This window comes from Pelodiscus sinensis, chromosome 17 (genome assembly GCF_052426305.1).
Source record: "Pelodiscus sinensis isolate ZL-2025 chromosome 17, ASM5242630v1, whole genome shotgun sequence".
Taxonomy (NCBI): domain Eukaryota; kingdom Metazoa; phylum Chordata; order Testudines; family Trionychidae; genus Pelodiscus; species Pelodiscus sinensis.
In genome coordinates, this window is record NC_143068.1 from 32,919,685 (window position 1) to 32,945,951 (window position 26,267).

At 56.5% G+C, this 26,267-nt stretch overlaps 1 protein-coding gene across 1 annotated transcript in view; it reads left to right on the forward strand.

Annotated features, from left to right (window-relative positions):
- Positions 1 to 26,267, forward strand: part of LOC142818826 (signal-regulatory protein beta-1-like) — a 105,020-nt gene that overhangs the window by 15,343 nt on the left and 63,410 nt on the right. The window contains exon 3 of the mRNA XM_089769813.1: positions 162 to 259. Coding sequence (XP_089625939.1) covers positions 162 to 259 — 98 coding nt within the window. The remainder of the gene's footprint in view (positions 1 to 161; positions 260 to 26,267) is intronic.

Here is a 26,267-nt window from a genome sequence, read left to right on the forward strand (position 1 = left end):
ACCTGGCCTCCTCATCACATGCTCACTGAGTGCAGCTGGCTTGTTTTACACCACAGCAGCAGCCTCTCTGTTCTAATGGGCATCTCCGAAACAAGACTAATTCCAGCAAGAGTCTCTGAGCCTAGGGCTGTGGTTCTCAAACTTTTTTTTCCCACCCACAGGCCACTTGAAACTGGCGGAGGGTCTTGGCAGATCACTTTCCAAGTGTGGTTTGTGCGGTTAGCGAGCGATTGCAAAGCCCTCTGGATAAACGTGACAGGTAAGAAACCCCTTATTAATAATCAAAGCTGTTTTGTTCTGCAAACAAAAGCCCACAACCAACAGTCCCGCTAATCTTTTCCATCCATGTGTGGATTTTTGCCATCTATGGGCGGGATAAATTTTTCTGTGTGCACTCAGACATATGTGAATGTGAACCCGCAGGAGAAACAACAAACCGAGCTGCGGGCGCTCTACAAATCAGCTGGGTGGCATTGGAATTTCTCCTGAGTGGCTGCACAAGCTCCCAGCGGACAGGGAACACTGCTCACAACTCACTCGTGTGCGGTGGCCCAGGTGCATGTCTTAGGCCAGGGCTACTCAACTTTGGAAGCCCCGGAGGCCACAATGATACTCACAGCACATGCCGAGGACTGCAACTTAAGTGTGGTTGCATATATATGCAAATATATATGCAAATATATGCAAATAGCTTCTTTCACACTTACAGGCACAAATACAAAGATTAAAGCACGACTACACAACAAGCAGGCCCCATTTAAGTCAAATAAAATGCAATATTTACCCAATTTCCACCCGTAGGACAGAACTTTTAAGGAGCAATGACAGTCCAGGAACTGAACTACTAAAACACATCTCAACAGAAGACCATCATATTGACTTGCTGTTGGGGAGTGTTTTCCCAGTGGAGGTTCAGAGGATCTAACCCGCAGGCTGTGTGTTGAGCCCCGCGTAAACCCAACCCGCACTGCAGGCCACAAGCAAACGGGCTGCGGGTTGAGTAGCCCTGCCTTAGGGGGAACTATCTGTGGACCACTTGGATGGAGCCTGCAGACCACTGGTGGTCCATGGACCACGATTTGAGAACCTCTGGCCCAGGGGAAAAAAGGGTGAATAAGCTACAGGTGCTGCATTAAGAATCTGTTTGCTCCCTTCCTCCTTCCCCTGCCTACAGCTGCCTTGTGAAGCAGAAGGATTGTCTGATGGTGGCTTTTTTCTCCATCTTTCCTAATGGGCCTTTGCGGGGTTGTCAGAGGTGTCACTGGTCTCTTTATGTAAAGATGAAGGGCAAAGTCAAGAAGCTTGTGTTCTCATCTCTTTGCATGGCCTCACAGGAATTCTCTCTCATCCCTCCAGCCAGGGCTTTTACCACTTGATTTGCTTTTCAGCCTCCCAGCTCCTCTCTGCTGAAGGACTCTGGCAGTCAGTCCTGGGAAGCGGTGGACGGTGATTATCGCTGGAGACTGACACCTGAGCCGTACCACTCCCAAAATGGGGAGGGGGAGGGGAGAGAGGATCCACACTCCTGTGTCTAGCTGCAAGCGTCCCAAGGAGCAGTAAAACTGGGACGCGGCAATATAGCTCCCTCCGAAACACCCCCCATGATTACAGCAGGCTAATTGGGGAGCAATCTTTCTGAGCACCTGCCGCTTACTTTTAGTAACACTCATGCTCCCCTAGGTGCATGTGCTCTTAATGCCCCGGGCCAGCGACTTCTGCAGAGCTACCTCCCTCTGATTGTGTCATGTTAGAGCCTCTCTCTTAGTTCCTGGAAATAAATCCTCCCCGCTCGTTTGCTGTCCCACCAACTGCAGCCAAAATCCACCTCAGCAGCCAAGCCCACAGAGGCAGCCTTTACTCCATGCAAATCATTCAACCCCCCTGCCACGGTTACTACAATGTTACTCATTGTTTGTGTTGTGGTCGTGCCTGGCGACCCCGGTCAAGACCTCGGCCTGTTGCCCTGGATGTCACACATACAGTGAGCTGTTCCCTGGAGGTGTGACTGGAATCTTAGCTGGGTCGGTGCCTCTCGAGCTGTGCAAGGAGCCGTCGGCCGGGTCAGGCTCTGGCGTTTGCTGGAGGATGGCATTTGCAGCAGGGGAAACAGAGGAATTCATTCAGGCTTCCTTAATTTATTGATGCAAGTTTCCTGCTGGGGAATTCCTATTGGCCTATGTCACCGCAGGAAAGGTGGCTGTATCCTTTTAAGAGGAGCATTGCCAGCAGATCCAGAGATGTCATTATTCCCCTTTATTTGGCTCTGGTGAGGCCACATCTGGAGTATCGTGTCCAGTTCTAGGCCCCCCACTACAAAAAGGATGTGGATGCATTGGAGAGGGTCCAGCGGAGGGCGACCAAAATGATTAGGGGGCTGGAGCATATGACCTATGAGGAGAGGCTGAGGGACTTGGGTCTTTTTAGTCTGCAGAAGCGAAGAGTGAGGGGGATTTGATAGCAGCCTTCAACTTCCTGAAGGGAGGTTCCAAAGAGGATGGAGAGAGGCTGTTCTCAGTAGTGACAGGTGGCAGAACAAGGAGCAATGGTCTCAAGTTGCGGTGGGAGAGGTCCAGGTTGGATAGTAGGAAAAACTATTTCCCTAGGAGGGTGGTGAAGCACTGGAATGGGTTCCCTAGGGGAGTAGTGGAGTCTCCATCCCTAGAGATGTTTAAGTCTCGGCTTGACAAAGCCCTGGCTGGGTTGATTGAGTTGGGACTGATCCTGCCTAGAGCAGGGGGCTGGACTTGACCTTCTGAGGTGTCTTCCAGCTCTATGGTTCTGATTCTGTGATCCTGCCTGGCACCCTGGAAGCCTGTACGGACTGGGAGTGGGACCGGCGATAGAGGCTGTGTAGAGCCCAAGGCCCGGGGCACTGCTGCGGCCGCGCTGGGGAACATTCAGAGCCAGGAAGGGGCCAGAGGCGGAGGAATTTGTGTGGCTAGTTGCAGGGAGCAGTCTCTGGCTGGGCTCACCTGGCAGGGAAGGCTCTGGGCAGGGCCGGCCTTACCATGAGGCAAACTGAGGCGGCCGCCTCAGGTGCCAGACTGTGTGGGGGGGGGGGGTGCCACTAGGACCCAGAGTGTATAAAATTGTGTCTGCTGCTGTTAGTTCTCCTTTATTGGGGTCGGTAGCAGAGCAGTGCCCTGAGCGGAGTAGAACAGGAAGAAGGCAGAATTGAGACCTTGCAAAGTTTTGGCCCAAGCGAGGGGGAATGGGGGCATCATTTGAGCTCCCCGCCTCCGGTGCCAAAATGTTGTGGGCCAGCCCTGGCTCCGGCGTCCCACTCCAGTCTCTCCCCCTGCCCCATAGCGCCCTGTGTGCAGAGCAGAGCATCAGGGCACAGTCCCACCGAACCCCTCAGGCTGGCAGCCATGCGGCAGCAGACCCTGCGCCTCGGAGTGGGAGCCCTTCACCGGCCTGGGCCGGGCAGCAAACTTCCTGAGAAAACAGCGTGTTTTCAGAGCCGCCTCTGCTTCTGAGCTGCACCTCCTGCCCCCATCTGGCACAGGGACAGGGACCCCACAGCTCCTGAGCGGCCTATGGTGCTCCCGGGAGGCTGTGCGGGGCGGCCATTTTGAATTCCTAAGGCCTGGTGCCATTGGAGGGCTCTGTGTTCTTGTAGGCACGGTGACAGGCTGCTCCTCCATGAAGATCCCGACTTTATAACTTGGGCTCCAATTTAGATAAATGTGTGAAGGAGACGTCCATCAATGGCTATTAGCCAGGATGGGCCGGGATGGTGTCCCCACCGTCAGTTTGCCAGAAGCTGGAAATGAGTGAGAGGGGAGGGATCACTGGATGATTCCCTGTTTTGTTCACTCCCTCTGGAGGACCTGGCATTGGCCATTGTTGGAAGACAGGACACTGGGTAGATGGACCTTTCGTCTGATCCATTATGGCCGTTCTTATGGTCTTAGGGGCCAGTGTAAACCCAACGGCACCTCCCTGGAGACACGCTCAGTTTTTGCGGGTGTAAAGAAGACAGAGTCTGATCTTAGTTGGCAGGTGTCACACATGGAGGGGCTCTGGGAGCCTGCTGGCGTAACCGTGATCAGAACCTGGTCCAGAAGCTCCAACGAGGCGCTATTCTCAGGCTTGGCTCCGTGCCCACCGCTGGCGCTGCCCTCCGTCGTGTGACCTTCTGCCTCTGGCTGCCAAGACCCAACTCCAGCCTCGCATCCTGTGTTGGGAGCAGACGGTTCCACATTTCTGGACTTTGGGGAACGCCAGTCCCCGCGGAATTTTTAGTGCCACCTAAAAACATCCCCAGCTCTTGCGGGAAAGCTCTTTTGTTCCGGCTAGAGGGAACAGCTTCTGCCATGTGCCCGAGAGCTCCCTGGCTGCTTTACAGCAGGCCTGACCTACTCTCCCTTATCTCCTCATCTATGTGAAGCCATTGTTTCTAAGAGCCCTGCTTGCAAAACAGAGGGACTTCCTGGCTTCCTGTCCTGCTGCGGGTAACCAGAAATGTGTAATCTGCCCTTAGCCACGGGACACTCGGCTGAGGCCAGCTCCGAGAAGTGGTAAATGCTGGGGACAGGAGGTGTGACTGGCAAACATACAGAGAGTCCCCAAGCCTCCCAACTCGGGGTTGCCAAAGAGCATGGAAATCTAACGATCAGTTCCTCGTTCCCACCCTCCCACCCACGCGCAGGCCGAGGTCGTATTCTTGGCAAGCGGGAAAGAGGGAAGTCTGCCTGTGCCAGCAGCCGCGCGCTTGGTGCATGAACAGGCAGAGACAAATACTCTTGCCAGGGGTGTAAAATCCTTCACTCCCCACAAGTCCTATTTCCCACCAACAGCCTGTAATTGTTCCTGATGGCTCGCTGGGCTCAGTGTGCGCCGGGAGGGATTGCTAGGCTGCCGGCTGTCACCCGGGGAGCGGGGCTATCCAGAAAGAAAGCCGAGAAGCAGGAGGAAGGGAGGGATCGGAGCCGGCGCCTGCTGTGGTTGGGGTGGAGGGTTATTGATTTCCATGAGAAGGGGGAGATCAGCTGTGACGGCGTAGCTGGAAGGAATAACACAGCAGGGAATCGGGATTGGTTCGGGAGCGTTCACGTCTGCCAGTGGGCAAATGCGAGCGAGGGTGGCGTGTCCGACTGACTTCCAGCGCCCTGCGGTACAAGCACACCTGCGGCACCAGGGACTGGGGGACAGGAATATCTGCTGGGCTCCGGGGTAGCAGGCAGGGGCCTGACACGGAGAGGAAAGCACGAAGCCGGGAGCTGGAGGCCGTGGCACAGTCTGGGAGAGGTGTGATCACTAGTATCAGTTCCGGGTGTGTAGGCAGCAGCATCCCAGAGCTGCCCGTCTCTCCTGCGAGGAGTCCTGGTGCCTTTGATCAGTGAGGAGGAGTAACCGGTGCTGCCGGAGCCTTTGATCTTGCTGAGCAGAGTCCTTTTAACTTTCCCTGGCTGCCTGCAGTGTCTCTGTGGCCAGCGTTATTTTATCCCGGTGTTTAGCTTAGTTTTGCAGCAGCGTTCGGCTGTGGCCTGCACCTGAACAGATCACATGTCCCAGTCGCCCTGGACCATCTCTGGGGACATTGCCAGGCCTGGACCCTCCTCTAGCTAGGCACCATCCTTAGGGCAAAACCAGGGCCTCTGCCAGGAGCTACTCTGCATTTTATAAGGAGGAGTGTCTGGATCCAACCTGTTCCTGGGATTTTGATTCCAGGGGAAGCCCAAGGCCGGGTAGGGGCCTGATTTCTAGGCCAGAGGCAGCTACAGGTTGAACTTCTCTAGTCTGGCACCCTCAGGGCCTGACCGGGGCTGAACCCGAGAATTTGCCAAAGCCTGGGAGGTCAGTATTGTCTAGCAGCATCGCCAACACGTCCATTGCTTGCTGGGCTCTTGAACATTGAGTGGTCAATTAGAGCTAAATAAAGCACAGAACAGGGAGAGCCGGGACTGGGGGCTGTCAACAAACTTTATGGGATTGCAGGAATCTTGGCCACACCCATGATCAGTGGACATCCAGGTCACTGACATGATTCTATGGCCTTTGCCCAGCATGGCCTTATGCTGTGATGCAGCACGTCTAAGGCGAGGGGGAGACTGTCAGGGTCCCAGGAGAGAAATTAAGAGCATTGGCTTGAGGCAATGGGGAGGTGGTGACACGCCCCTGCCCCTTGCAGATGTGCACATTCCACTCCAGTCCTTTGTCTTGCCAGAGTTGAGACGACCAAGCACGTGGCGGACTGAGATGGGGACTAGGAAGAAGCTGCCACGTTCGTTTTCACTCATGACCAACCAAAGGATTTGGGCCCAGTGTCTAGAGATGCTGTACATGGTCAGCAGCATCCTCTCTCACTTCCTCAGACGAAGGAAGTCGTCTCTGGGGTCTAAGGCTTTGTCTACCCGGGGAAGTTTGGCAATAAAAGTGCTGTTGACATGCAAAAGTTGCTAAAAGCGAAACCTGGTCTAGCTAGTTTTTTTGCCTTACATTGTTGACATTTCCTGGCCACATGGCTAGCTCCCTGTTGACAGATAGAGCAAAGCATTGTGGGGAAGCATCCCGCAGTGCAGTGTGGTGGGAAAGCAGAGCTGATCCCTGAGCTTCTGAGATTCCCTCGTCGCTCTGTGAGCTCTCCGTGCTGAAGAATGTCAAAGCAGCACAGCAGCCTCTCCAGCCTTCTCCCTGCAGCAGCAATCTGCCAGCTGATGTTTTTGTAGTACAGGGCACAACAGGAACATTCCAGTGGTTTGTTCTTTGTTTGTTCCCCAAACCGAGCAGCTTACTCAGCTGTCAGATACTTCCCAGAGCTTTGCAAGGGGAGGGGGCGCATGCCTCCGGGGCAGCAGAGATCACAAAACACTGAGCCCAGCCATCAGGGCAGGCATTGTGGGATACTGGCAGAAGTCAGTTCTCTGGACAAAACAAACAGCAGAGTCCACGCTGGCTCTTTGTCGACAGTACAGTGAGGGGACAAAGACAAAAGTCTCTCACTTTTTGTCACCTGAACTGGGTGTTGCGGTGTAAACACTCTCACTAGTTTGCCACCAAAAGGCAATTTTGTAGACAAGGCCCAAGACACAAGGTTGGATTCTGTCCTCCTCTCAGCTACAGACTGTTCTGGGAGCAGGCACCAGAACAGCTCCACACCTGCCATTTCCCTCTCTGTGAAACAGTTCAGCTCCTGCTTGGCAGTGTCTGGGCAGTGCTTGGAGCTCCTGCGAGATAGGGTGCTGCATGCTGTCCACCCCCTTTCGATGCCTCCAGGTTCTGCAGTGGGGTCCGGCACAGCCCAAGACTGAATGATACCGTCTTGATCCTCTCTCCTCCCTCAGACCCCTTCCTGGATTGCAAAGCATTATCAGGAGAGAACATCCATCGCCAATTGTGCTCTTCCGCGTTCCAGGCCAAGGAGCCTGCAGCTCATGTCTGCCTGGGCTGCCCGATAAGGTCTCGTTGCCGTTGCCGATAACTCAGCTTGCAGCTGCGGGGGCATTTATCACTGTTGATCTCGCTTCCTGCTTGCTAGGGCTCGCTGCTAAAGGGGGCCTGTGGGATTTTGAAGTCCTGGCGTTGAGACCTCTCTGTTCTCGTTGGCATTTTTCAAAAAGAGCCTGGACACCCAGCGGGGGCCACTGGAAGTGGGGGCGCAGCATCCGCTGAGGATGTGGCCGGTGTCCTGGCTGTGTCCCAGGGCAGTGCCAAAGTGCCGGGGGTGGAGCAGGGGGTCAGGTGGAGGCGTGATGGCAGCCACAGTGATGAGAGGCTGCGCTACCAGCTCTGAGGTTATTGGAGGATGCCATGGCACAGCTGTTAGGGCAGGACTTGGGTGCCCATGTGACAGCCAAGCTCCTGTGAAACATGGATCGGTTGTTTTGCAGATTCCCTCCGGGGTCGATGGTGGATTTGCTCCCGATGGTGCCTGCCTCCACGCTGGGGCGGATGGGTCAGGGACAGGACCCCCAGAGAGATGTGGCGTTCACCCCAAATGCCTGCTGCTTAGAGCCTCCAGTCTTGGCGGGCTCAGTCCAAGGCTGGTGTGTAGCAGAAATGGGGCTTGTGAGCTGTTTGCTTCAGAGCAGGAAGCGATTTCCGTGCATCCCGCTGTCAGGGAGGCTGCTCCTGGCCCGTGGCAGGAACACCCTGGCTGGAAATGCACAGGAGAGGGGCCTGCAAATCCATGCCTGCAGCACAAGGCCACGAGCCCCCTGCCCTGCGACATCGACCCGCATGCAAGCACTTTGCTGGCGTACTGGCCCCAAGGCCAACAGCTTTCAGGGGCCTGGCATGGCCTAAGTGACATGTCCCAGCTGGCCGACACCACCATGACCCACCGCTCGCTTGGCTGGGACGCATGCCCCAGAATGCTGGACTGCAGGCCGCCTGGTGGCAATGGGGTTAAGTAGGCAGGGGGTCTGTGCTCAAGGGGGAAGGGGGTTCCTGGCTGGAGGGCTTGGGGTCCGGGGTGCACATGGCCTCTGTGCAATGTGGGCAATATTGACCAGGATTAGCCATTCCCTGTTGTGAGCCAAGTCATTCCAGGGCCAATGTACCCACAGGCGAGCCAGCGCCAGCTCCCTGCTTGGGGTGCGGACTGCTTCCAATCAAGAGAGGGTCCGTTCGGTGCGACTGGCAGCTGCACTAAGGCTCCTGCACTGGCAACTGCACTAAGGCTCCTGCACTGGCAACGTGCTCTGACATCTGCCCCCGGCCCACCCCAACCCCAGGATTCAGACACTGACCGGCTATGTCTAGACTGACAAGTTTTTCCACGAAATCATCTGATTATGCGGAAAAACTTGCCAGCTGTCTACACGGGCCACTTGACTTTCCGGAAAAGCACTGACGATCTCATGTAAAATCATCAGTGCTTTTCTGGAAATACGATGCTGCTCCCGTTCGGGCAAAAGTCTTTTTCCGAAAGACTTTTGCGCGAAAGGGTCAGTGTGGACAGCACAGTACTGTTTTCCGCAAAAAAGCCCCGATCGCGAAAATGGCAATTGGGGCTTTTTTGCGGAAAAGCCTCCGTGGCCAATCTAGACGTGCTTTTCTGAAAATGCTTTTAATGGAAAACTTTTCCATTAAAAGCATTTTCGGAAATTCATGCCAGTGTAGACGTAGCCACCGTGTGTGTGAGCGTTGCTGAGTGTGGACCCCACTTTCCTCCCACGGTCAGACCCTCGAACCTTGGACACGTCGGCTGGGCAGAAGGGGCCCCCTGTGCATGTGGACAGAGAGCTCTAGTTATGGTGGTGGGGAGTGGACCTCCTCAAACCGCACTCTCTCCACCCGTGTTATTGTAGTGGGGTATCTTTCGCCGTTCCTGACTAACCGACGCGTCCCTGCCTCCTGCGCATACACAACCCCTTGCCTGTCGGCCTCTGCGTCTGATGGATTATTTGGCCACACTGAGGGGGGTGCATTTCTATGCCTGACAGTGACTGGAAGAAACGCCACGAGCAGGCCTTGCTAAGAGCAGTGCTGCACAGTCTCGTCTCTTTCGGCCCCCAAGCTTCTTCCCCACCGGGCAGTTCTGTAACTGACTCCGGTTTAGAGAAGTTGCTGGTGCCTGCTGTTTGTTTACCACGGTGGTCAGGTTTGTGGAAGAAAACTCGGAAGTTCTTCAGGGTTGCTACAGGGTGTGCTGAGCCAGACTAAACTGAAGGACTTCTGCTACAACTGCGTGGGTGGGGGAATTTTACTTGCCTGCTAACCTTGACTTTCCCTGAAGTGAGGTCCCCTGGCGTAAAAAGCCCTGTGTGAATGCACAAGGTGATTAGGGACTGCGGCCAGGCTCTCTCAAAAGGCAGGAAAACTGGAGGTGGCCGAACAGAAGCTCAGTAACGGGAGAGGAAAAGAAATTCCCTCATGCGAGCCAAGAAAATGCTACTGCGACCCTGCGCGTTCACCACCGCTCCTAACCATGCGCACACATGATAGCTGCCCAATTAGCTACATGTGAACTCTCTGTAGCCTAAAGGATTAACACATGAAATCATCATCTTAATGTGCGCAACCATCACAAAGCATAAGCGGTTCTCTCCATTAATTAGTCACTGCATGAATTCTCACCCAGACACCAAACCTTCCCCAGCACATGGGCCGGGGGACTGTCTGCCCCGGCGAAAAGGGGGAAATGATCGATCATGTGGCCAGCTGGTGTCACAACACACAACGCGTGCACAGCCACTTCTGCGCAGGGCTGGACTTCCTCAAAGCACAACCCGTCACTGCGGAGGGTTAAGAACAGATACGTCTTGGAACGTGGGCCGTTTCTAGTTGATGTGTGGCAACCTGTTATTATCTAATGAAAGCAAACCCATTCTCTCCCGGCCGTCCCTGTCCACATCTCGTCTCCATGAGCATCCTGCCGGTTTCCACTCCTCTCAGTAACTGCCGTGCTTTCCTCAACAAGAAGCGAGAGGGTGGTGTTTTAAAAAGCACTGTGCTGAATTCGTCGCTGGAACTCTCTGCATGGTATATTAGGAACATACAATCACAGAATACCAGCTGATCTAGAGACGTGATTTTTCCCCTTCATTTGGCTCTGATGAGGCCACACCTGGATTATTGTGCCTCTGTCCCTACCACAGAAAGGATGTGGACGCTTTGGAGAGGGTCCAGCAGAGGGCGGCCAAAATTATGAGGGGTCTGGAGCGCATGACCTACGAGGAGAGACTGAGGGACTTGGGTCTGTTTAGTCTGCAGAAGAGAAGAGGGAGGGGGGATTTGAGAGCAGCCTTCAACGTCCTGAATGGGGGTTCCAAAGAGGATGGAGAGAGGCTGTTCTCAGTAGTGACAGGTGGCAGAACAAGGAGGTCTAGGTTGGAGATTAGGAAAAACTATTTCCCTAGGAGGGTGGGGAAGCGCTGGGATGGGTTACCTAGGGGAGGGGTGGAGTCTCCATCTCTAGAGGTGTTTAAGTCTCGGCTTGACAAAGCCCTGGCTGGGTTGATTTAGTCGGGATTGGTCCTGCCTAGAGCAGGGGGCTGGACTTGACCTTCTGAGGTCTCTGCCAGCTCTAGGATTTTATGATAACACTAGAACTGGACCTCGAGAGGTCATCAAGTCCAGTCCCCTGCTCTCACGGCAGGACCAAGCATGGTCTAGATCATCCCTGAGGCTGTGTCTCGACTGCACTGTGAAATCAGAAAAAAGATACACAGTTTGCTGTACCGCAAATTGCAAATCTGTTTCCAATTTACTTTCGAAAGAAGCTGTTTCGAAATTGGCATGACTACACAGCACCAAATTGCGAAAGGAAGCGCTCTTTTGAGCCACCCCTTATTCCTCGTGGAATGAGGAGTACAGCTAGTTCGGATTAGGAAGCCTAATCCGAACTAGCTAGTCCGTGCCGCGTGTAGCCGTGCGGCACGGGGTTCGAACTGCCAGCATTTAAAAATGGCGCCGGCTGGCTTCATGCAAATGAAGCCCGGGAAATTCAAATCCCGGGCTTCATTTGCAAGTGCGGTATGCCTACATTACCCTCCTAGTTCGAATTAGGAGGGTAGTGTAGACATACCCTGACAGATAGGAAGTTTTTCCTTATGTCCAACCTAAACCTCCCTTGCTGCAATTTAAGCCCATTGCTGCTTGTCCTGGCCTCAAAGGCCAAGGAGAACAATTTCCCCCCCTCCTCCTTGTAACACCCATTTAGATACTTGAAAGCTGTTCCCATGTCCCCTGGCAGACATAAAGAGCTTGATGGGATTCAAAACAGATTAACCATTTATGAGTAATTAAAATACCTGCCATTTTATTAGGCACGAGCAAAATGTACGAACCCACCTAAGCCAAGCACTGCCTTTCACGGCAGGTGATAGCATAAGTGACATAGCACAGATTTTTGTAATTTTCATTTTCATTTGTATTACCCCAGTGCCTAGGAATCACAGCCACAGAGATGGAGTAGGACCGCACTGTGGAAACATCTTGCATTTTCTAGCTCCTTCTGAAGCAGCTGCGACTGCATCAGAAACAGGACACTGGACTAGAAGCAATGGCCCCTCTAATTTTTTCCCCCATTCATGTGCAGAATAAATTTTGTTGGGTGCACTGAGGCATGCACAGATGTGCACCACCCATGCTGTCGGGTATGGGAGGGTGTGGGTGCTCTGCCAACCGGCTGGGCGGCATTGGACTTTCTCCTGGGTGGCTTCCCAAGCACTCAGCTTACAAGAAAAACTGGCCCAGTATGGCAATTCCTGTGCTCTGGACCATGTCCTAACATGAACTAACATGAACATGAACTAACAATGCGTTCAAGGACTCTACTACTTTACATAGTCACTTCCTCCTGCGCCCATGTGCTCATGCAGAGCTATTCTGGTCCGAAGGAAACCCCTAGATCTCAGCAGAGGGTTTCCCCATTGGACTGATAGGGTCTGCCCCATCAGCTTCTTTCTCAATCTGCCCTGAAGGTTGTCACGGGACATATGAGCCATGTGAGCTAAGAAGCTGTTTTTAAATCCTTACATTAAAATCTCCGCTCCTCGAGAGGAACCCTGTGTCGGTCAGTTACACTTTACTCCGGACGAGTGTCTCCCCGTGGAGATGGAATTTCCATGTAGAACAGTCTGTTCTCCCTGTTCTGGTCAGGACCTGCCCTTGTCATCAGGCTAACTGCATCTCTGGGTCTGTTCTGCAGTCTTTCCTCTTCCTTTCCCTCCTGGCTGCCGTGACAAAACCCAATGTCCTTTGTGTCTCACTCCAGTTAGCCCAGCTGAGAGAGAAGGACAAGGATTGATGGGATTGATCACTCCCAGGGTGATTTGCTACGTTCCAGTTAGAAGGCCCGTCAGAGACATTTGTGCAAACCCAGTCAAAGTCACGAATGTCGCACGGGGGTAGCCTGGCGTGTACTTTGACCCGCAGAACCCAGAACCGTTACTAACCGCTGACAGTTTCCAAAAAGGAGAAAAGAAGCCAGCTTGGCTGGCAAAGAGCACCAGCCCCCTTGTAAACTCAGCCCAGCCAGTCTGTCATGAGCGAGATGGGCCCACCGTGGGAATTCCACAATGCCGTTTTCACGGCGTTGGATTACAATCACCGCGTGCTAAGCACCCTTCTGGTCCAGCCTCTCTTCCCCAACCTTTCTCTCTGCCCTGTCGGAGGACCAGGTCCTACCACAGTGCGTGGGAGGACCAGACGGAAGATGCGCACACGCGCGCCGTGACTGTGCCGGGATGCAAAGCGCCGGGCGCGGAACGGCCGTGGGATGCCGTGTTCTGTGTGGCTCACCTTAGCCCTGCAAGAAGGTGGTTATTATTATTATTACTTTTTTTCTCGTATGTTTCTCTGCCAGAGTGGGCGGGCCAGACTCATCCAGGCTTCTCACTTTTTTGCTCACGAAAACGAGAGAACTGTTTACCGAGACTTGGCTGTGCTCTGGGGTACGTTATTTTTACACGTTGCTATAGTTACCGATACCGTTATAAAATTAAGCTCGAACCTCGTGGTAGAAATGGATCTGTCAGAAGCAATTATTTTAAAAGAGCAAGTTGTTTATTTCCCCCCTATATGCCTCCCCCCAGGTAAGATTGGGCTGTAATGTATGCACGGGAGAGCAGTCTGAGCAAGGGGGGGTGGGAGCGGTGATTCTGGAAGGAGCTGGGTTGAGGCTGAAGTTTGCTGTTTATCCCCGGCGAAGGTGACGCCAAGGCACCAGCTGGGCAAGTCTCCCCTCGGTGCTCCAGGCCTGAGTCAGAGGCATTGTGCTGGGGGGAGAAGCCGGCTCGCTTGTGATGTGCATCACCGCTATTATTTATTTGCATTACCGCGGTGCCAAGGGGCGCCACACCTGAGCCAGGGCCCTGTTGCGCTAGGCGCTGTACAAACACAGAGAAAAAAAGAAGGTTCCTGCCCCAGGAGCATCATCCGGGGGTTACTGAGCCAGGGAGCCACTCAGATCCCGGCCACCTGGGCTGTGGACACGCCTCACCTAGGCGCTGGATGGGGGATAAGGCCTCAAAGGCCTGTGGGCTCCTGGATGGGGCTGGTTTCGGGTCACTGGTCGTCAGGGGCATGAATCTTAGAAGCAAAAGCTCCCGGGCTCCCCCGTTGCAGGTCCCCTGCTACATTCTCCCTCCCCTCTCCTGAGCGCGCCGGGATGCTCCTCTGGAACGCCGCGTCCGCATGGCCTCCAGGAGGCATTTTGCGTGTGCCCGCTGCCTGCTGCTCGTGCCAAGTGCACCCGCCAGCACTCGGAACCTCCCCAAAGCAGATTGGCTTCTCCCGGGTGTGCTCAGACGTGGCTTTGGGCCCTGCTCTCGGCGTCTCCCAGCAGTGTCTGTGGCTTCCTTCCTGAGTTCGCTAAATATTTCTTCCTTTCTTTTGCACATCCCATGCAAGGGGAGCAGTGACTGCCTGCGAGAGGCGGCTGCCAGCTCCCTGAGGCATGCGGCCAAGCTGAGTTTTAAGGAGGCTCCACGTGCCCAGCTTGAGTAGCCGCTGGGAGGGCCACACGGCGATGGCTTTCAGTACCCAGAGAGCAGCGGCACGGCTCTGCTGCCAGCGAGGGGAACCAGAACGAGCCAATGGCCGGTCTGTGTGGCAGGACACCGTGGACACGCCTCCCTCCTGTGACATGCGGCGTGGACGCCGTTGTGCCGACACCCGATCCGTGGAAAGAGACAGACCAGCCCGAAATACGCTCACCGCTCCACAGCCCCATGTGCCAGCCAGCCGGCGCCGGAGAGACGGTTCACAGGCAGCATGTAGGGCAGGGGTGGGCAATAATATTTGGCCAGGGGCCAATTCAAAAAATTTTGAAGTGGCCCCGGGCAGCCCCAGAAGGGGCGAGGCCTAATCCAGAAGGGGCAGGGGCAGAATGCTTCTGGTCTTCCCCACCCCCAGACTATGACTGGTCTGAGAGTGGGGGAGCCTCTTTGCCCCCCCTTCCCACTAGGCACTCATGCCCCTGGCAGGATGGGGAAGAGACTTCACACACTCCCCCGCCCCCAGGCCTTGATTGGCCGGGGGTGGTGGTGGTGCGTTAAGTCTCCTCCCGCCATCTTGGAAGGCGCTTCCTAGACAGAGGCCGGGCGGGATGGTGTGAAACTCTGGCTGGATAACGTGCAGCTCCCTGCACACTGGCACCTCGTGTCCTGAGCCCTCGCTGGACGCCACCACCCCGGTCTCGGTTCCCTGCTAGGCTTCTGGAGTGCAAGCCGCCTCGCTGCTCTGGGACTCGCCTGCCGCCCCGGGAAGTTGCTGCCCTGGGAGGAAAAGCGCTTACCACCGAGGTGCGCCCGTAGTATGGAGCGGGGGCCAGATAAGCATCTGCGCGGGACGAGTGATTACAGCGACCCTGTCCTGCGCGGAACAGACCCCGGGGGCATCACGAACCTGCTGTCACAACTGGACGTGAGTGACGTGTTTGAAAGGGGACTGGTAAAACCCCTGGACCTGCCCCGTCCCTGTCCAGTGAGCGGCCTGGGAACGTGCCTGCCTCACTCGCCTCGCTGAGGTGTGAGCTCTGCCTGCTAGTCTCTGCGCAGCCAGTACTGAGCTCCTGAGGCCCGCCCGGCTCCCGCAGCTCTGCCTGCACCAGCGGGGCGCATGGTCGCCTCTCGGGGCTTGCAATTTCCAGAGCGTTAGGGATGCTCTTTGCTCTGTTCCCATGTGACCCTCAAAGCTCTTCTGGTCTAGATGAGACTGCTCAAAGAAGCGCGGAGGGAGGCACGCCAGGGTAGCGCAGACGGGGGGGCTGGGAGGAGCGGGTGGCGGGGTTGTGCCATCCCTGCGCGGGCGTGTGTCTGTGTTCATCTAGTATTTCCCTGAATCAGGCCTTAGGCAGGGAGAGCTGCAGGGAGCCAGAGGCTGCCTGGACTCCCACAGATTGTTAGAATCAATCATAGAGCCATAGAACGCCAGGGCTGGAAGAGCCCTCAGGAGTCATCAAGTCCAGCCCCCTGCCCAAGGCAGGACCAATTCCAATGAAATCAACCCAGCCAGGGCTTTGTCAAGTTGAGACTTAAACACCTCTAGGGATGGAGATTCCACCCCCTCCCTAGGGAACCCATCCCAGCGCTTCCCCACCCGCCTAGGGAAAGAGTTTTTCCTAATACCCAATCTAGACCTCCCCCACCGCAACTTGAGCCCATTGCTCCTTGTTCTGCCATCCTTGTTCCTATCGGGTGGGGAGATTGGGCCTGTGTGGAACGGGTGCAGCCGGCGTTTCAGGCTCCAAAACTGCAGACGCAGGTCTGGGACCCAGGGGACAGGCATAGCGTGGCCTGGCACAAGCAGCCTGTCATTTCAGAGGCAGGGCCTCATTCTATCCTGCTCCAGTCTTAGGGTATGTCTACACTTGCAGCCTAATTCGAACTAGGGCTGCAAATGGAGGCATTCGGAATTGCAAATCAAGCCCGGGATTTAAATATCCCGCGCTTGATTTGCATCTTCCCGGCCGGGCACCATTTTTGAAGTTGACAAGCCCGGAATAACAGCCCGCGTCTACACGCGGCAGTGACAAGGGCGTTCGAAATAAAGCCCCATTTCGAACTACCTCTTAAACCTCATTGCAGGAGGAGTAACAGGTAGTTCGAAAGAGGGCTTTATTTCAAACACCCGTTTCACTGCCGCGTGTAGACACGGGCAGTTAGTCCAGGCTTGACAAATAAAAAAAAAAAAAAATGACGCCCAGCCAGGAAGATGCAAATCAAGGGCGGGATATTTAAATCGCAGGCTTGATTTGCAATTCCGAATGCCTCCATTTGCAGCCCTAGTTCGAATTAGGCTACAAGTGTAGACATACCCTTAGGTACGGCAGTCCCGGGCATCTTAGAGAAACCTACCAGGGTTGGATGGAGGGGTGAAGGTGGGAGAGGAGGGATACAGAGAGGTATGGGTAGGGGTGGAGAGGTGGGTATGTATGGGGAGGGCTGGCTGGGTGGGTGGATAAAGGGGTATGGGAAGTTAGGGATGGATAGAAAGGTACATATGGGGAGGGAGGGATGGATGGAGGGACATGTATGGGGATGGCTGGATAGAATAGAGGGGTATGGTATGTATGGGAAGGGAGTGGCAGAAATGGGGCCAGGTGGGGAGAGACAGGTGGATACGAGGGGGATGGGTGGGGAGGGATGGACAGAAAAGAGGGACATAGTAGGGAGGGATGGGTGACTATGAGGGGGACAGATGGGGAGGGACAGGTGGATACGAGGGGAAGGGATGGAGAAGAGGGACGGGGAGGGATACTAGAGGGGGAGGGGTGGGGAGGAATGGACGGATACGAGGGGACAGGTGGATACGAGGGGAGGGGTGAGGAGGGACGGGCGGATACTAGGGGAGGGGTGGGGAGGAATGGACGGATACGAGTGGACAGGTGGATGGGGGGATGGGTGAGGAGAGATAGGCAGATACGAGGGGCTGGGTGGGGAGGGACGGGCAGATACGAGGGTTGGGCGGTTAAAAGGGGACGGGTAAGGAGGGTGGAGCGGGGAGGGAGGGGCAGGTACGAGGGGCTGAGTAAGGAGGGTTGGGCGGGGAGGGGGCGGCCACGTGAGGACGGGAGAATCGTGGGCCAGTCTCCATGCCCAGGAAAGGGACGACTGCACCTGTTGAGGCCGAGCCCCAGCCGTGGCTGTGAATGTGGAGGCAGAAGACGCGGCGGCCTGGCCCCATAGCACCTGCTGCTTGTGAGCGTCCGCGTCCGTCTCTGACTCCCAGGGGCCTGGTGCAGGGCTGGGGCTGCCCGAGTGGGTCTCCGTGGCAGGCTCCGGCGCCCGCTGCTGAGGGCCGGCCGGTGGCTGGGCCCTGCTGGCCGGGGCGGATGGAGTTTATTTTGGGTTCTGGTTCGTGTGGTTTCACACGCTCGGGTTTCGCTCATTCTGGGGGCCGGAGGCAGGGCAGGGCACAGCTGGGCCTGGCGAGTTTCATGTGGTTTTTGAAGGTAACCTCAGCGCTGTTCTTGCCCCTGGAGGAAAGTCCCTCGCAGCTCAGCCCCGGCCCCCCCGAGAGGGCCACGGAGGAGTTGAGTCCTGGGTCCGAAACTGCAGCAGTTTCGGGGGCTGGAACGAGAGGTTCTTGCTCCTCTCGCGGGAAACGTAGAGAAACCAGAAAGCAGAAGTTCCCAGGGCTCATGCAAAGATGTGTCAGCAGGTCGAGGGCCGCGCCGCACACGGACAGGGCCCTGCGCAGGAGTCCCCGCAATGAGGGGCCAGCCTGGGTCCGCCCCTGGGTCCGCCCCGCTCTGTCCCAGCCTCCTGCCAGAGCCAGCTGCCTCCCAGGGAGCCCATGGCAAGAACCGCACATCAGCCAGATATGGGCTATTCCTGCCCTCGTCTGGATACAATCGGTAGCGTAAGGCGGGGGGATAGCTGGGGGGGGGGGAGCCCTGAGCCTGGGGGGGCCAGATCCAGACAAGCCAGGGGCCACGTCTGGCCCCCGGGCCTGAGGTTCCCCACCCTGGGATTAGACATTGGCTTAGACCCACAACGGAAGGTTTTTCTCCCATCCACTAGATATTTCACATTTACTGCTCCGCTCTGGCTATTTCTGTGACCCATGTAACCATCCAGCGAGACAAGATGGAGGGGGACGTGGGGCCTGGGGCAACCCCCCCTTTAGTGACCCAGGTGTGGGGCGTGGGGCAACCCACCTGCTGCAGGCCCTGCCCCTCCCCCTCTCCCTCTTACCCCTCCCCCAAGTAACGCAGCCTGGGAGTTATGGGAGCCGCCCCCGCACCCTGCCCTGCCACACGCCCACCGTGCTGGCCCATTGCACCTCGCTTCTCCACGGGTGGCGGGACCCAGAATGCCCTGGGGCGGGTCGCTCTGCTTCCCGTTGCCGCTGAGGAGCCGAGCGCAGCGGGTTGGGAGGGAGGCGCAGTGGGCCACTCCGGCTCCTGCTGCCTGTGTGCTGTGGGGGGGGGGGGGAGGACAACTCCTGCTGCTGCTGCAGGCCCCTCTGATCCCCCAGTTCCATGGGACAGTTGGGGCAGCCACCGCATGTCCCCTAAAAGCGCCAGACCTGGGCCGACCACCCCGACTCGCCCGATGGGCAGGACGGCTCTGTAACCATCCAATCCCTCCTCGAGGCTTGCTAAGCTCCTGGTGTCAGTGGCATCTTGTGGCCGTGAGTTCCGCAGGCTGGGTGCAAAGTCTTTCCTTTCCTTTCCCCTTGGTTTCATGCTGGGCGAGAGGGAGACCAGCAGCTCCGGATCCGCCTGCACTGTTCCGTTCGTCGTTGCAGGGGATTTTTATTCACGTCCTTGCTTCCTTCGCAAATAGAACAGACTCCACCAGGGGGGCTGCCGTTCATTGTCATGTGTCTGCACATCACGGATGCCTGTGGCCTAATCCAACACCATGGGAGCCTCTCTGTTTGGGGCCAGTGGGCCCTGGGTCAGCTCCACAGGATGAGATTCTCTCCCCGTTACGGGGGCGGGGCAGGCCCTGATGCGCGTTACTTAGGGAGACACTTCCTGCCCAGCCTGCGTACGCGTGGCAGAATCTGGCTGACACTGAGCCAGGAACTAGATGCTCCACCCAGGGAGGCCAAACCAGGCCCTGTGCGTGAGGTGCAGCTGCCAGAGTTGGGCGGACGTGGCTTTGGCCGCCCTCTTGCGCGGCAGAGAGCAGCCAGCGACAGATCAAGCGTGAAGCCGAGAGCACAGGTGACAAATATAGATCTGCCAGCCGCAGCACACGCTGGCGCCAGGGAACTTTGAGGTTTGGTGGTGTTTGTTCCTCACGGCTTCCTTTTGCTTCCCTGCTTCCATCTCGGCGCCGACAGAAACGAGAGACGCTCTGCACAGGAGTGGGGGCGTGTGTGTCCTAGAAACCTGCTTTCACAGCTATCTGTGGGGAGACACATGGGGAACGAGTTTGCCATCCTCCCTCCGCTCTCCAGTAGATGTGCATGCATGACACACCTCACCGGGTGATGCAGCAGGCCAGCCCTCGGCAGCGGAAGTCGTGATGCCGGCGTGTGCGGAGTGCGGCAGGCTGTGATCGGGGTGCATTGATCTTCCTGCCCAATGCAGGAAGGATGCCTGCATCACGCCGGTTTACACGAGGTGAGATTCACCCTCTGTTCAGGAGCGAACTCCATCCACGGCTAGTACTAGCCCCTAACCCGCATTAGCAATCACCTGGCAAATTCTACAGATACAGACAATTCCATTAACCATAGGCCGGGCTCCAGAGCCCCTCCTCCCTGTTTTCTAGTTCCTTGCACATCTTGCTCCGTCAAGGTCAGTTCATTGCACGTAGATTCACAAAGCGGCCGCCCGCTTTGCAGGGGAGTGGGCGGGTTCATTGGCTCCTTTTTGTTCCATTGGGGAAATTTAGTCAGAAGTTAGAACCAAGTGCAGCCCATATCCTGTGTCCAAACGACTGGGCAGCTTAACGAAGAGCTTCTCATGAGCCTGTGTTTTCGCTTCTGTAGACTGCGCCTGTGCAGTAGGGAGGATGGCTGTGTGCTGTGTTTGACTCCTTACCCTCAGACACTCACCCCCCCCCATTAGTGAACCAGAGGCATGAGCACGGTACAGAAACTGTTCCTATGACAACCCCAAATCTCTACCCTGCGTATCCCCTTCCTAGAACACCTCCAATAAACCACCCACCGCGCCTTGAGAACTGGCCTAGGAAGGATCAATAATGCCATCCAACATGGAAGGAAAACGCTGCACTCATGAGTAAACAGCCGAGAGTCATGGCAGGTTCAGGTGCTGAGTCTCTCCCGCCGCCCCGGCGCTTGCGGAGAAAGCCACACTCTCGGGGAAGACGAATGGCAGTTTAGACACAACTGCATTTCCGTCTGGTGGAAACGCGCGTGTGGTGGCACGTCCCTCGTGCGAGGTTTGGAAGCAGGGGGGAGACACATGCAAACGCACGCCGGTGTCGAGCAGGAGGGTCCCCAGCTGGGCGCGAGCTCGTTATTAAACCGCGAGTAACAAGCCATGGCATGCCGGGCTGGGCCCGGGCCTGGGATGGTGACGAGTTGGGTCCGCGGTAGCAAGGCAGCACGGAGGAATTTATTCTCCTCTGCCTATCGAGGGCTCGCACGGAACAGCGCAGACTCCTGGGCTTGGAGGCTAAACACCTTTCACAAGCACTTGTGTTCCTCTTGAGGGAAAGCGAGACTTGCTGGCCTGGGAAGGCAGCCCTCGCAGCTGAGTGTGCACACGCAGCCTGTCTGCAAATATCAAAGGTCAGCGGTGCTGCTGACCTGGCTGCCTGCAGGGCGCCGAGGAAAGGTCTGCCCTTTATGCTGGAAGAGCAAATTTGGCCTCTGGTAGGGAACAGTTTAGACCCAGGAAGGCTCTGTCCTCATCACACGCTGGGAGGAGGAGGGAGGGACGGCCCGAGCCGCACACAGGCACACGAACGCATTTCTGCCTGGGTGTGAGGGAGCATGGGACTGATCCGGGGCTGCGCACGGGTAGCATTCGGGACAGCTCGAGGCTGTGATCACATCTCCCTATATGCAGGATACAGGACAGCTGGTAAAACTACCCGGCTGTGTCTAGACTGGCCAGTTTTTCCGGAAAATCAGCCGCTTTTCCGGAAAAATTTGCCAGCTGTCTACACTGGCCGCTTGAATTTCCACAAAAGCACTGACTTCCTACTGTAAGAAATCAGTGCTTCTTGCGGAAATACTATGCTGCTCCCGTTCGGGCAAAAGTCCCTTTTGCGCAAAAGGGCCAGTGTAGACAGCTCAGATTTGTTTTGCGCAAAAAAGCCCCGATGGCGAAAATGGCGATCGAGACTTTTTTGCGCAAAAGCGCGTCTAGATTAGCACGGACGCTTTTCCGCAAAGAGTGCTTTTGCGGAAAAGCATCCTGCCAATCTAGACACTTTTTTCCGAAAATGCTTTTAACGGAAAACTTTTCCGTTAAAAGCATTTCCGGAAAATCGTGCCAAGTCTAGACGCAGCTCCTGTGTTCAAGCCAGTTCAACGGCAACCAGTCATAGCAAGGCTCCGATTAACGGCAAGCCAGCTGAGCTCCTGTTAAAAAGGAAGATTGTGTAGCTGGGTTGTTCTGATTTACCTTCGCATTGTTAAGGCTTTAGGGTTCAGGCAGGGAGGGGGTGACACACACACACTGCAGTGCACCTCTCTCATGGGGGGGGCAGTGACCGATTGATTCAACCCTTCCCGCCTGGCACTGTCTACCCTCCACACCTGGCTGAGCCCTCAGGACGGCCCTGCCTCTCCTGGGATCTAGCACAGCGTCTTCCTGGAGGAACACATGGGGGAGTGCACAGGGTCACATGTCCCCCTCTCCAGATTTCTCCCCTTTCAGTGCGGCAGGGAAGGGAAGGGAAGGGAGCTGGTTCCAGCCACAGGAAAGAAGGGGGAAGGATCATCTTGCAGAGTTTCCCTCCCTCGCCTCCACTGCTCCCATGTAGCTGGAAGCAGCTTGTCCCACAATGTCAAAAGGCAGCTAACACCTGCAGGCTGCTGCTGGCCACCAGCAGAACCCAGCTGCCTCCTGGCTACAGCGCAGGCTGGAAGGGGTTAAGCCCTAAGGATGCCTTGAGCAGGGGACTGCAGGGGTTTCAGCAAACCCAGCTAGGTGGATGGGGGGAAGGGGGAAGCTGGCATAGGAGATAGAGCAGCCCCTTGCTCCGTGGGAGCGGGACCCAGCAGAGGAGGGGTGGGGTGGGTGAAGAGGGTGCTAAGCCCCTATCCTGGAGGCTACTGTAGAGCCTACAGGTTTGGGGTATGAACAGGATGGAAATCATAGACCTGGAGGGGACCTCGAGCCGGCATCAAATCTAGTCTAGGGATGTAAGTGACTAGTCGAGTAGTGACTCAGTTAGTCACTCTCCCTCCCCCTTGCTGCTTCTATTGGAGAGAGGCCGCAAGGGGGGGAGCAGGAGCCAGCACTGGGGATAAGCCGGCTCACCCCAGCTCTGGTTCCCACTGTGGCTGCTTCTGCCCTTGAAACGTACAACACCCCTGCAGGCTCTGGTACATTTCAAAAGCAGAAGTGCTGCAGGGAGCATGGGGTCCCTGCGGGGAGGGGATAAGGAGGAGCAGTGGGAGAGGAACGCGCCACATGGGGGGGGACGGGTGTAAGGAGGAGCAGCGGGAGTGGAATGCGCCACACAGGGGGGAGGGGTGTAAGGAGGAGCAGTGGGAGTGGAATGCGCCACTCAGGGGGGAGGGGTGTAAGGAGGAGCAGCGGGAGTGGAACGCGCCACTCAGGGGGGAGGAGATAAGGAGGAGCAGCGGGAGTGGAATGCGCCACACTTGGGGGAGGGGTCTAAGGAGGAGTAGGGGATTTGAGGGGTGTGTTGAAGGCCAAACCAGGCAGAGAACAGCAAGAGGGTGAATTGCAGGGCAACTCGGAACTGGCAGCCGCCTGGTGCCTGCCTGCACTCACCAACCACTGCAGCCAGTGCTAGCTGGAAATCGGATGGGGAACGGGTCCTGCTGTCTCAGGGCTGGCATGCAGCCGGTGCTGCACTGAGAGACCAGCAGGGGGCGCCGCTGGCCCCTTGCGCTGCATCTTCACCCCTCCGCCAGCTTTGCACACTCACCCCTGTTGTCAGCCACTGGACCCCCACTCCCTGCTGGCGGGCGGACAGCTGCTGAGCCAGGATCCAGCCAGTACAGCTCCCTCAGGCAACCTCGCAGCCCCTGTGCTGGGACTATCCAGCAGGACTGTGCCGGCTCTCGGGCTGCTTTCCTGCAGAAGAACAGTGTGGAGCAGCCAGGCCATCCGTGGGATGTATGGGCCCTCCGCAGGGCTGATACACTGGCACCCTCCTGCCCATCTGGCAGCGAGGGGTGGGGAGAGGTGGTGATTTTTTAGGGCGGTGATTTTATAATCTTCAGCAACACACTCATGAAATATTAAAGCAAATGTTAAACTGGGGTCCCGTGGACTAACAGTAAATTCAGAAGGGTTGGCCAATGCCTGTTAAATGGCTTCATTACCACTTGAATGGCTCTTTCACAGGTCGGATGTTCTGCTAATAGCTCTGGCAGGCATCTCATTTTTAAATTAACTAGATCCTCTCTGGAGGAAGCAGAGCCACAGAACAGGGACAAGAGGAGGAGGATGGGAGGGCATTAAGACCCAGGGGTGCCCCAAATTTTCAGGTGCCCTAGGCAGCTGTGTATTCTGCACCTGGGTAAGGACGGCCCTGGAGCAGCCAGCACAGGGACCAGAATCTGGCTGCAAATGCTTGAGCCAAAATATAAACACCCAGCCGTGTTCCCAGATGTGTCATGTAACGGAGCCAGCACAAGGCCCGTGTTTCCACGCTGAGCAGCTTTCCTGGGGCAGGCAGCAGAAGAGTCCATCCGTCGCCACAGAGCTTGGAGCAGGGTCAGGTCACCCCTGTGTGATGGAGCCAGCCGAGCAGAGCAGCCTATTCACCCCATCAAAGGGCGAGGCCCAGCCTAGCTAGGAAATACAGACATGTTGGGGACCCTGGATACAGCCTGGCTAGCCCTGAGCCCTGTCAACCCCTGCAGAGGAGCACAGTGAAGGCAGAATGAGGCTCCCTGTGCCTTGGCTGTGACTGGCTGCCTGGGGTAGCAATAAGGAAAAAGCATTTCCCTGTCGCCATGTGTATTTGGTCTGCCACGTTCATTCTCCTCCCGCCGGCGGCAACTTGCTTTCTGCCTTCACATGCACTTCCCAAGGGAGAGGACAGCGCGTTGGATCTCTTTAGCGGGGGGTTAGTGGGGAAAGGAGTCCAACCCGCACAGAGCCCCTAGACCCATCTTGCCTCAGTGACCCAGTGGTCATCTAGCTCCTTATCTCAGGGGCAAACTGCAGTCTGAAAGGGCCACTTGTTGGCAAGGGGATGTGGACATGCTGCCTTCTGCTGCCCTGGCTGCCTCCCTGTAGCCCTAGTACCTCCATGAGCCCCTATTCCTGGCCTCAGCCCTGCTCTAGCCCAGGTATCCTGTGTTACTCCCCCAGGCAGCCAGATTCCTCCTGCTCTACAGCTAGAGCAAGAATCGGTGCCGCTCTGCCCTTGCAGCCTTTTATAGGGCCCAGCCTGGCCCTGATTGGCTGACCGCTCCCCACCCTGATTGGCCCAGGCCCCCTCTGGCCTACTTGTAACCCTCTCCCTGCTGGAGTGGGCTACCGCAGCGCTACACAGAGCGTTGACACGACCCGCCCGAGAACAGGCAGCGGTTCGGTGGCACAGCTGGGAATGAAACCCTGCTGCCCTGACTCTGCTTCCTGTGGGCTCACCAAGACCGCGCTCCCTCCCCTTACTAATTAAATCATCCCCCGCTCTGCTCTCATCCCCTGGATTGGCCTGGCTTACAAATCATGCTCTTGGCACTAATGACTCGGCGTCACTGCAAACATTCTTCCGGCTGGGTGCTTCCCGGAGCTGTTTGCAAGGCCCGTTTTTTCCTGGATGGCTTCTCTCTGGGCTAGGCACTGCCAGTCACCTGGCACGTGTGTCACTAGCTTGGGTAGCCACCGGCCTTTCCTTGGGCGCCTGAGAGGCGGTCCCCCCTCCCGTTTGTCTCAGCTGGGTGCATTGGATTGAATTAGCGTCGCCCTGGCAGGGCTGGTCCGAGCTCCCAGCATTTGTCTGCCTGGTGAGAAAGCAGCCTGAACTTTCTGGGCTGGTTTGGAGGGCGCAGGGTCCCCTCTTGTCGGGAAGGACCAGCGTTTGTCCCAGAATACAAACAGGGGCTTGTTAGCAGCAGCAGGAGCTGCTCTGTTTGCTTCGGACCAAGAGGTTCCTGTTTTCTGCCAGGAAGCCCAATTGATGGCGTTTGGAGGCCAACTGGTTTCTCTTTGTCCAAGGCCTGTTGATGGATCCTTAGCGAGGCTTTGTCGGGAAAGCAATGGAGGGCCTGGAAGCAGACTTTGGAGCAGGGCCTGGCTCCGTCTCATTGTGCCTGTTTCCATTTCCCTCCCCTCTTCTGACTCCAGGGCTTTGCCCAGTCTTGCTGCTGAGAACAGCCTCCCTCCCAGCCCGCCTGGGCTTTGCTTTTCTTTCCCTGCTCCCCCGCTGCATCGGAATGAATAGCGAGCTGGCGTCTCCCAGCATATTTCTCCAGGTCACAAATCACGGCGCTGGAAGAGCTTGTGAAAACACCCCGGCCATCTCCTGGAGGAGAAACTTCCCTCCCAGCAGGTCAGGGGTGCTGCCTGAGGGGGAGGCAATTCGGGGGCCTGCTTTGCAGCCCTCAGTCCATGTCTGCGGTCCCTGCCACATAACCCAGCGTGCCCCACAGAGCCCCAGGCCAGACTGCAGGGCACCAACGCTCAGACCCCAAGAAGAGGGCCCCAGATTTAGTGCTGGGGCCAGTGGGGCTTAGTGCTCTGGGACCAGAGGCAAATCCAGAGGGGGTCTGATTTCTCGATGTGG